This window comes from Formica exsecta, unplaced genomic scaffold (genome assembly GCF_003651465.1).
Source record: "Formica exsecta isolate Colony F162 unplaced genomic scaffold, ASM365146v1 scaffold573, whole genome shotgun sequence".
NCBI classification, from domain to species: Eukaryota; Metazoa; Arthropoda; class Insecta; order Hymenoptera; family Formicidae; genus Formica; species Formica exsecta.
In genome coordinates this window covers 17,514-29,901 of record NW_021852988.1, presented here as the reverse complement: position 1 = coordinate 29,901, position 12,388 = coordinate 17,514, and the positions used below count along the sequence as shown (strand labels likewise).

Sequence of the window (12,388 nt, the reverse complement as noted above, 5' to 3'; positions counted from 1 at the left end):
CAACTCTGTACATAAAAATAAATGTTTTTCTCTGTTTGTGTTTTAGATACACGACGAATCGTTCTTTCTATCTATACAAGGTCGTGTTGTTCATATACGTGATGTGAAATATTATCGAAGGTGCCGTTATTCATCGATCATAGAGACTGATGATGTAAAAAACAGACATATTGCCATGTAGTTTGTCTGTTCCTGTGACATGAGGCTGCGAACACATTGTTATACCTGCGATAGCTTGTGGTATGTATATAGCATTAATTTAGAAACTACTTGTTATTCTGAGTGCGGTCATTGCAACTCTGTACATAAAAATAAATGTTTTTCTCTGTTTGTGTTTTAGATACACGACGAATCGTTCTTTCTATCTATACAAGGTCGTGTTGTTCATATACGTGATGTGAAATATTATCGAAGGTGCCGTTATTCATCGATCATAGAAACTGATGATGTAAAAAACAGACATATTGCCATGTAGTTTGTCTGTTCCTGTGACATGAGGCTGCGAACACATTGTTGTATTGCACACCTGCAATGTATTGTATGTACTATTAATCCCTTACACACAACCATGTTTTGTTATCTCTGTCACAAATTTTTTCATGTATAAAAATACTTAAGGATACCGTAATATAATTATTCTCTGTTCCGTCACAGCAAGTGGCTAAGTACTAAAACATAACATGTTTGCTACGTTGTACTTGCGTTCCTGCGAGTCAACAATTACTTTGCACCTGCAATCTTTTGCTATTGTATTTGTATTTTTATATATTAATATGGAAAGACGATATATAAAAACCTCAATCAGTTGAAAGAGGCTGCACACAATGTCTGAACGACAAATACGAAGGATTAAATCCGAATATAGAAACAATATTCGTATATTATGTGCGTCCAATTTAATTGTCCATACTAGAATTAATGTGCATCCGTCGTGTCCATCCATTGGACCTCAAGAAAGTATTTGTGGCGGCCTACGGCAACCACAAAATTACGGCAGCGCGATATTCGCGAAATATTAGCGTTTCTCGCAAGCGCACGCCCGTCCGCGCGTAGTGCGGGAGGCGCCGTTAGCCGGCGCAAAGCGCTCGGGCCAACATGGAAGTGGAAAGTAGTCCGGCGGGCATATAGCGCGTCCGCGCGTAGTTGCGGGCAGCACCGCTAGGCGGCGCAAGGCGCCCGAGCCAACTTGCAAGTGGAAAGCCGTCCGGCCGGAATATAGGTCAGACCCCCTGCGGAGAAAGCACGAAGAAAGTTCTTGGCGCCAGTCGCCTACTTTCTAGCGCAAGTCGCTTTAAACGTTGGTTAACGATACGGCGCCAGTCGCCGCATCACCATTCAAGACGCCACGGGTTAAGAGTATCGCCACGCTGCCCACAGTGGCCGAGATCGCCCTCCGGCGAAGAACTCGCTTAACGCCACTCCACAGAGTGGTCAAGAAGAGGAAGGTGGAGGATAGCACCTAGCGGACAAACCATCCTCGACCGTCAGGGACTGACTCACCAACCTCCGGCGCTCGCTCGCCTTCGACACCAAGCGCCAGGTCGCTGCCAACTTCCGGCGCTCGCTCGCCTTCGACACCAAGCGCCAGGTCGCTATCAACCTCCGGCGCTCGCTCGCCTTCGATACCAAGCGCTAGGTCGCTGCCAACCTCCGGCGCTCGCTCGCCTTCGACACCAAGCGCCAGATCGTTGCCAACCTCCGGCGCTCGCCCGCTTTCAGAATCAGACGTCAAGTCGCCGACAGCCTCCGGTGCTCGTTCACCTGCATCAACTCCAGGGACCTGCTGTCCAACAATCACCGGGGCCTGCTCCCCAATCACGGGCGTATCCCGTTTGGACACGGAACGATTGCACACCGCTCGATTGGACACGTAGTATTGGACACGGAACGATTGGACACTGCACGATTGGACACAGAATTATTGGACACCGCACGATTGGACACCGCACGATTGGACACCGCACGATTGGACACCGCACGATTGGACACCGCACGATTGGACACCGCACGATTGGACACCGCACGATTGGACACCGCACGATTGGACACCGCACGATTGGACACCGCACGATTGGACACCGCACGATTGGACACCGCACGATTGGACACCGCACGATTGGACACCGCACGATTGGACACCGCACGATTGGACACCGCACGATTGGACACCGCACGATTGGACACCGCACGATTGGACACCGCACGATTGGACACCGCACGATTGGACACCGCACGATTGGACACCGCACGATTGGACACCGCACGATTGGACACCGCACGATTGGACACCGCACGATTGGACACCGCACGATTGGACACCGCACGATTGGACACCGCACGATTGGACACCGCACGATTGGACACCGCACGATTGGACACCGCACGATTGGACACCGCACGATTGGACACCGCACGATTGGACACCGCACGATTGGACACCGCACGATTGGACACCGCACGATTGGACACCGCACGATTGGACACCGCACGATTGGACACCGCACGATTGGACACCGCACGATTGGACACCGCACGATTGGACACCGCACGATTGGACACCGCACGATTGGACACCGCACGATTGGACACTGCACGATTGGACACCGTACGATTGGACACTGCACGATTGGACACCGCACGATTGGACACAGAATTATTGGACACCGCACGATTGGATACCGCACAATTGGATAGTTTCATGTTTGACTGGTTATAACTCGATAACTGTCCATTATTGAGCTTTGTGCCCATTACATCTTTTGTTCAGTAGGTCATAAGCTATAACATATGTAAAAACCAATTGATTTGACCGGGACAGATTTTCCATATGATTAGTGCGGGGTTCTTTGTTACAGACGTACAACGAATTATGTCGAATGGCGGAATATATTTCCTTGGCCAAAGAGTGCCACTAAAGCTTAGATGTTTCATAGCAGATGAGCTGGAAAATTTTCACGTGAGACAAAACTATCTGGAAGAGCTATTACAGTTATAAATACGAGAATACTAAGTCTACAAGAATATTGTCCTTCAGATTTCGCAAGGCGTCCCAGATCTCTCGAACTATATTCCAAATATAAAGCCACAGAACTACGTCAATTTTTATTGTATACCGGTCCAGCTATATTACACGATTTATTAGACGACAGAGTGTATAAACATTTTTTATTTTTACATACAGCTATAAGAATCTTAGCGTCCACGTCTCCGTCAAAGCAGTACTTACGTTTTGCAGAATGTGCTCTTCAGAAATTTGTTCTGCAATGTCAACATCTATATTGTATTACATTTTATTCTTATAATGTCCACGGACTTCTTCATCTAACTGATGATGTTAGATGTTTGGGCAGTTTAGATTCATTTTCTGCTTTTCCATATGAAAACAACATGTCAACTTTTCGGAAGTTTTGCAGAAAGTCTAATCAACCTCTGCAACAAATATTTAATAGAATGAAAGAAATACAGACACATGGAAGTACCAAAACTCATACAGTCGAAACATCTGTTCGTGTATTTATTCCGTATACTAACGATACCAATTGTCTTCGATATCGCAAAATTACATTTAACCATTTATTACTTAGTACAAATTTACACGATAATTGTTGTATTTTAAAAGATGGATCTATTTGTATCGTTTGTAACATTTTCAAAAACGGCAACTCTTATCGTTTAGGTATCAAAAAGTTTTTGCAGGTAGATAATTTTTATACTGTTGGCATATTATTATCAGATCTTCAGATATACAAGTGTGCAGCGTTAGCAGATGAGGTTTCACATATTACTCTGAATAAAATCTATGCAAAAGGGTACAGGATGCCGTATTGGACTAGCACGACAGGCGAAAGTGACAATGATGATAATACCGTAAATAATGTTTCGGACACGCCGCAATATATTGTAGTTGCTATAATGCATAATGAAACATAGTAATCAAAGTAACTATCTCCATATGTTCGTTCGTCCGGGAAGCGATTTGTAACTTCATTTTATTTCTTTTCTATCAATAATGCTTTTCTTGCAATGCGTTTTCTGCGTAGTTTTGTTACCCTTTCTATCAAAAGGTTGAAGTATATATATAAAAAAGTAAGGAAAGTATGTCATACGGTATTGTATTTTTTGTTATTTATCAGGAATCTTCATCTGAATTATGCATCAGAATATTTTTGTATCTTAAGTCAGTTATTGGGTACATATTTATATAATATTATTATTAGTTTATTTTATGCGCTCTGTTATAGCATCAATAATACATATGTATGTACATGCACGCGTTTTTAAAAAATATTGTAATAATGTTTTCAATATATTTTAATATTATAATAACGTTTTCAATTAATGTTCATCAAATAATAATAATATAAAACAACTGTATGTAAGTGTAATTACTAATTCCAATCGAATTTCTATTTTCGGTTTAGGTCTGAAGAGATTGGAGACAAATCTGCCAAACCTGAGCTCCGTATTCACAGTCGTGATTCTACCTGAGAATCAATTTGAGCTATATAGGCTTTAGCCGGCTTTCACATCGGTAGCATGCTACGTGCGACATGTAGCTTCGATTAGTTGAAGTGAGAAGCAGTGTCATTGTTTCTCACCTAAACTCAATCGAAGGTGCACGTAGCATGCTACCTCAGTATGAAATCCGGCTAGAATCTAGCTCATACAGATTCTCAGATAGAATCACGACTGTGAAAACGAGCCTTAGGTTTGATAGATATGTCGCCAATCTGTCGTCGTTTCTGAATACAGATCTGCTGTGCGTTTGGCGCCAATCTGCTGTCGCTTTTGCATATAGATCTGCTTCGCATTTGTCGCCGACTTGTCGTCGTTTCTGAATACAGATCTGCTGTACGTTTGATGCCAAGCTGCCGTCGCTTCTGCATGTAGATCTGCTGGGCATTTGGCGCAAATCTGTTGTCGGTTTGCGGTTGACAAACATACTCTCGGTTTGTTGCGTCAATCTGTCGTCGCACTGCTAGTGACAGATCTGCTCTGGTGTTGTACCCAATTTGACATCAGGATGTGATTTCAACTTTTGGTTGCAATTGGGGCCCACTCGAGGACACAGTAGGCCCTGAATTTGGCAGCCTCGTTCGACAGGGAATTGTTTGCCGTTTGTTAACAATCCGCAAGCAAATGGTTAGCTGTGCTGTAATCCGTATCGGAAACTCCTCATGTAGTTATCGTGAACGAATATTATCCGTAACAAGGATAAATAACAGTGTGGGTCACGGGTTCAAATGCAAACGGTTTTTCTCTCTGTGGAATCTCTCATCGCTCGCAGACCACATCTCAATAAACCTTGTAATCTCTCCATTTTACCTAAGACACGACGTGTAATGTTGTGTAATTAATACCGACCAAACTAGTGTGTAAGACTTTGATTTAAGAACACTAATAAAGGCCATCACACACAAAATTCCGTAAGGACATAATACGTAAGCGAGTATTTGGCTCTCCGTAACCTCTCCATTTTTATGGAAAGCCGGATACTCGATTGGGATTGGTCGATTTTCTTACGCTTACGTGTTATCTCAATTTTTCCCTTTCTGCACCCCACCGACACCAGAACGTTTCCGAGTTCTGTCTCAAACAGTGGTCGTGTCGCTCGTTTTGGATGGAAAGGCCCAGATGCAAGCTAAGGAAATTCAAAGTCAAATTTCTTTGCTTGCATTTCCGGAGCGTCGTTCTTCAATTTTCGCGACCGCGTGGCCTCCGCGCGTGGCTCGGTCTGTCAGAATTTACGCTCGTAACTCTATACGCCTTCCTCAGTATAGTACTTATCGAGTTATGATTGGAAGGCATGTATTAAATAATATTTAATAATTAACAAAATTATAATAATTTGGTTATAGCCGTTTTAAGCTATAACAATAGCAACGATCGGAGGCTTCTTAACCTCTTCGGTCACTGCCCGCTTGAGCTTCTTTAATTTCTTGCGCAGACTTTTCATCTGCTCATTTATTTCGTCTAATTCCACGTCGCTTAGATTCCTTTTTGACATTATGTCAGAAATTTCTATTTCCAAAATTTTTCTCTAACTTTCAATCATTCTTGTGACTCCTTCCAGCACAAAAAATGTTATGAAGAACAGAAGTATGGGGATAAATAAAAAAAAATCACTCTGAAGATTGTGGCGCCACTGAGCGTGGAAGACAGTACTATTTGTTAATCGCGAGAACGAGACCAATTTATGTCGTGCCGTGCTTTTTTCACTTGTTATTTCGCCGTGCCTGAGCGCGCGAAATCTCAGCCCTGTCATTCGTAAAATATAATCGCTTCCCGTTTAAAAACTATTATAGTCTCGACATATTTGTATTAGGATTTTCGTCTTGAAATGGGTAATTATTTACATTAACGGACATCTTGTCAATGATCTTGACCTTAACATATGTTGTCAAGAACATGACTACTATTTGTTAATCGCGAGAACGAGACCAATTTAATATTTGTCGTGCCGGTGCCAATACGTGCTGTTGGCGATACGTTACGGTCCGTACCGTATAGTCTAAATCGATCTTTATTGTTTTACACACACGAGATCGCCGAGAATTACATTATTGAAATGTTTAAATCACCACATCCGAAACATCTTTATTTATACGGACTATTCCGCAATCACACGCAAATTAGTTATCGGCCCACAAGAGTAATTTCATGTAGTTGCCATGGCCCAAGCAAACCAAATGCGGCGGGAAATCCTCGCGGCCAAAAGATCGGCAGTATTATGTAGATTTTACGTCGTAATCCGATACTCTTGCGCTCGGTCGGGACGGTCTCCGCCGGTGCGATCTCTCTCAATTGTCAGCATATAATCCGCTCGACACAACTGGTGTTTACTTTATGTTACCTCAATCCTTCGTCTCAACCACTTTAGTATCTTTAAATATATTCTTATTATCTGTTTTATTATTGAGAACTTTATTTCAGCTATCTGTTACTCTTGATTCTCGATCTATCTCCTGTTCCTACGAATTGTCGGTTCCGCTATTTGTTCGAGTACAAAATCCTTTTATGTGATGCGGCCTACCGTACCTGGCGCCCAATTCTTTCTTTCGATAACTTAGATTTTTGAAGCCACGGAATTGATAATTAGGAAGTCGCGCCGATCGACTTTGAAATCAGTAAAAATAATAACACAATGTATAAGTATAATATATATATATATATATATATATATATATATATGCCATATAACATAGATGTAACATCCTCCCCGTAGGGAGGGGGGCGGAACCCACTGCGTTCACGCATATACTTTCCCATTCACACAACAATCGTGAGGTGAACCTCGCTTCGCGTTGTAAAGTATATGCGTGGACACAGTGAGTTCCGCCTCCCCTATGGGGGGGCTCCACTTCCGGAAGATATAATCTAACCCAAACCTATTTCTGATTTAAAACTAAATTTTGGTGTGGGTTACGTTGTATAACTTAAATTAAATTTTCAGAAATAGGTTTGGGTTAGGTTATATCCTCCGGAAGTGGAGCCCCCCGTAGAGGGGGGGGGAGCGGAACTCACTGTGTTCAGGCATACACTTTCCCATCCACACAACAATGCTGGACTGAACCTCGCTTCGCATTGTAAAGTATATGCGTGGACACAATGGGTTCCGCCCCCCCCCCCTACGAAGGGGCTCCACTTCCGAAAAATATAACCTAACCCAAATCAATTTCTGCTTTAAAACTAAAATTTTATTCAAGTTACGTTATATAACTCAAACCAAATTTTCGTTTCGAATCTAACTTTAACTTTAAAAATTATAAGAGACCGCCCACACAGAAAAATGATATGTATTAGATATCTGCTAGATATCTTCAATGTCTACCAGGGATATCCACAGGATATACAGAAACAGCTATTAGACATGCTACGGATATCCAAATGTCCGCCATTCGAGATCTCATAAATATCTATAGGATATCTACATAAATATCCACTAGGTATCTATACAATATCCAGTGAATATCTACAAAAACATCCACTAGGTATCCATACAATATCCAATGAATATCTACATAAATATCCACTAGGTATCTATACAATATCCAGTGAATATCTACAAAAACATCCACTAGGTATCCATACAATATCCAATGAATATCTACATAAATATCCACTAGGTATCTATACAATATCCAGTGAATATTTGGTTTGGATAGTAAATAATTACCCAAGTAGCAAATTACTCACACCAAATTTGGTAATTATTTACATTAAAAATTTGGTTTGGGTTAGGTTATATTTTCCGAAAATGGAGCCCCCCCGTAGGGGGGTGGGGGCGGAACCCACTGTGTCCACATATACATTTTCCCATCCACACAACAATTGTGAAATGGATCTCGCTTCGTATTATAAAGTATATGCGTGGACACAGTGGGTTCCGCCCCCCCCCCTACGGGGGGGCTCCACTTCCGGAAGATATAACCTAACCCAAACCTATTTCTGATTCAAAACTAAAATTTGCTTCTGCTTATGCTTATATTAATATTTCATAACTTTTATTTGTAGAACAATTTTTTAATAAACAATGAGCGGCAACAAAAATCTTTTATGTTACACAAGGTGATAACCTTGACAACATATGTCAAGATCAAAGTCATCTAAGCTGCCTCCCCTATATTGCATATAAGCAATATACTAATTACTTCCTTTAGCACTGACACAAAGTAGCAAATTTCTCAAACTTTTTTTGTTAATAACTTTTTAATAAACAGTGACCGCCGATTAAGTTATAAGGGAAAGTTAGGGTCATGTCCTTGACAACATATGTCAAGGTCAAGGTCATCGGCGAGGTGTCCGTTAATGTAAATAATTACCTTGAAATGTTCTAAGGAATCTGCCATTAAGAGGAAATACAGTAGTTTTAGGACACCCTGCATAATTAAGATACAAGACAGATTAGTCAAAAAATTTATAGCATAGCACAAGCGTATAGTAATATATTTTAATTTTAATTATAGTAATTTTCTTTTAAAAAGAATGTACAAATAGATATCGTATCAATCAAAGAAATAAAAGAGTTGCTTTCTATAATTCAAAAATATAATAGATATATTCATTTTATCTGACTGCTCGTAAGCATGTGTATAGTAGCAAAACATGTATAGGGGAAAGTTGGGTAAAACCGAGTAGGCGGGTCAAACCGGGTACCCCTGTTTTTTCGTAATAAATGTTGCTATTTATGGCTAATTTGTGTTATTAGTTGTAGATTGACGCCATTATTATTTTAAGACAAACCGTACCCCTATATACACGATATTTCTTTTTTAATAGAAGTTCAAAGTTTTTAGCCCCAAAAAGATCGATATCGAAGCAAGAATCGAGTCGTCGTGCACTTTTTCTATATAGAGCATCTGTTTCGGTAAGTGTATCATTGCATTCTGTACATATTAGAAAGTATATCATATCAGTTTTGATCGGCACTTTGTACGCCGGAATATACAATCGCCGTATTTGTTACTTTCCTTGTGTTGGGCCTAAACCGGGTACTTACACGTCTCATATAATGAAAAGAACTGTTATCCTGACTTTGTGTCTCTACAAAAAGCAGTTGGAAACGAAAACTAACATTCACAAAAAGAAACCACTCAAGTTAAAATAAATCTAGATTTTGAAATTACACGGTGTTTTGCATATTTTTAAATGGGTACCCAGTTTGACCCTACCGGTAGGACAAAACCGGGTACTTTGACTTCTCCACAAAATCTTATTATTTTTGGTAACCAAAAATTTTTTTCCAGCAACTAGCTAAAAGTGAAAAAAGGCGCCAAGTGCACACGCACAAGCGCTTCTTGCTAAAAAAAAACTCTTATACAAAATAGTGTTATTTCAATTTGTTGCGAAAAATTTTTATACAGAATAGTGTTATTTTAATATAAAAATACTGTCATATTCAAACTAAAAAACTATTTTACGAAATAGTTGCTTTAATTTTCTACAAAAATAGTGATATATATGATAAAAATAGTGATATATATGATAAAAATATTGCGCCAACTAATAAAAATTTGTTACAAAATTTATTTATTATTATTTCTAATATTAAAAATTGTATCTCATAAATTACAATGTGATTAAAATAGTGGAACATATTTAAGCGAAAAAAATTTTTTATTAAGAAAACAAATTTCAGTATAAAATAACTTTTTAATTAGAGAAAAACTTGGCGCTGCAAAAATTCAAAATGTAAATAATACGTTAATTAGCATATGTTCAGTTTAGCAGCGCCAACTTTTTCTGTAATTAAAAAGTTATTTTATACTGAAATTCGTTTTCTTAATAAAAAATTTTTTTCGCTTAAATATGTTCCTACTATTCTAATCACATTGCAATTTGATACAATTTTTAATATTAGAAATAATAATAAATAAATGTTGTAACATAAATTTTTATTAGTTGGCGCAACATTTTTATCATATATCTCACTATTTTTGTAGAAAATTAAAACAACTATTTTGTAAAACAGTTTTTTAGTTTGAATATGACAGTGTTTTTGTATTACTTAAATTAATTTTTTTAATAAAGAATTTTTTTCACTTAAATATATTCCACTATTTTAATCACATTGCAATTTATGAGATACAATTTTTAATATTAGAAATAATAAATAAATTTAATAATAAATGAATTTTGTAACATAAATTTTTATTAGTTGGCGCAATATTTTTATGATATATCTCACTATTTTTGTAAAAAATTAAAACAACTATTTTGTAAAATAGTTTTTTAGTTTGAATATGATATACTATTCGTTGCATCTCTAATACACATACATCGAGTCATCTTCGTTAAGCGTCGTCTACTAAATTTCTCTCTATTAAGCGTTATTATAATGCTTCTATTTTCGTTAAACATTTTTTACACACATTGCAAATCTTGCATCTATTACCTGCTTTAATAAAAGACAATGGTTCGATATGTTTATATTCTAAACTTTACATCATCTTTTTCATAATTTTACACTTATTTCAAACATCAAATTTTTTATTTACTAGATTTTTTATTAGATTTTATAAAAACTTATAAAAGATAGATAAAAGTAGAAATAAGGGCCGTGCCACATAGAAAAACGTAAGCAATAAGACTTAAGACGTAAGGAAAGTAACCAATTACAATCGAGATCGTAAGCAGCCATATTGAAATGTAAACAATGCTGAAAATTCCGGATGCATGAAATATTTGCTCATATTTATATCTTAGTTTTTCTATGCATTAGTATTTTAAACTTTATACTATATAAATCGTACTTTATATACAATAAGTTAATAATTTTAAAATAAATTTATCTTGTTTTTCTTGTGCTCTTTTATTTTGGCCTGTGTATTCCACATTTGGCGTTAATTATACATGAATTAAATCGAAGAAGGGCGTAGAAAGGGTTGCAATTTTTGCAACAAAATGAATAAAGCTTATATTATGCATTAAATGTTTTTTTGATAATTTTAATTAGGATTGAAAAAGTGCTGCGCTTTTCAAGGCAGTACAATGCATAGTAAATCGGAGAAAGTCAGTCGGCTGACCTGAATTTTTATTCGAGGTCATTACAGGCAAGTTCTACTACTACACAACGGACTCTCTTTTACTCACTAGTTGGCCGTCAGAAAGTTGATATCTTAATTCGTCGGTGGGCAAAAAACGTTATCACAATTAATGAAAATTGTATTGATATTTTCAATCCGTATAATCGAGTATCAATATTATTATTGTTTATAGATTTCGTAAGAGAAGGTAGTGTTTTTTTAATTAATAGTTAGTCAATACATATGTATATTGATTGACTGCAGAAAACTTGTGTGCACTGGCTTATCTTGTCGCCAGTGATTTCATAACATGCGTAAATTATGAAAACATTAATAGTAATTGAGAAACAATGAGAAGCGATAATCAATGTGAAAGAACACATATCTCGCTGAAAAAGTGGAAAGCAAAAACAAGGAAGCTCGTGATCGTGTCTTCTCGCGAGTTGACATATTTAATTCGGAGATTCTTGATAATCGTGCATGCCAAATAATTATCAAGTTTTTCATCGATTTATCATTAATTGCGATTGTATGAAACATTATAGCTAATTACATATAACCTTAAAGAATTGGATCAAGAATTGAAAGAAATAGAAGACGAAGATGTCTCAGAAGATTCCAGAATATGAGCTTTTGCCTGAGATGAAGACGAAAGAAATGTTGAAGATGTTCAAAGGCGAGAGGACTGGCTGGGTCTTAGTAGGCCCAAAACAATATTTTTTCCCAATGAGATTCATACAGCAGGGCATTGGTTTCTACAACTTCAAAACCAGGCCGGATGATACCTGGGTTGCTTCATATCCGAGATCAGGTATATGTATATACATATATATATACTTGATCGGTATATATATATATATATA

The 12,388-nt window shown here is 38.0% G+C and overlaps 1 protein-coding gene across 1 annotated transcript in view; it reads left to right on the top strand.

Moving 5' to 3' along the window:
* Positions 1-11,716: 11,716 nt before the first annotated feature.
* The window catches only part of LOC115242158 (sulfotransferase 1C4-like), a 3,628-nt gene continuing 2,956 nt past the window's right edge, over positions 11,717-12,388 (top strand). Inside the window, exon 1 of the mRNA XM_029818245.1 lies at positions 11,717-12,336. Coding sequence (XP_029674105.1) covers positions 12,129-12,336 — 208 coding nt within the window. The 5' untranslated portion in view covers positions 11,717-12,128. The remainder of the gene's footprint in view (positions 12,337-12,388) is intronic.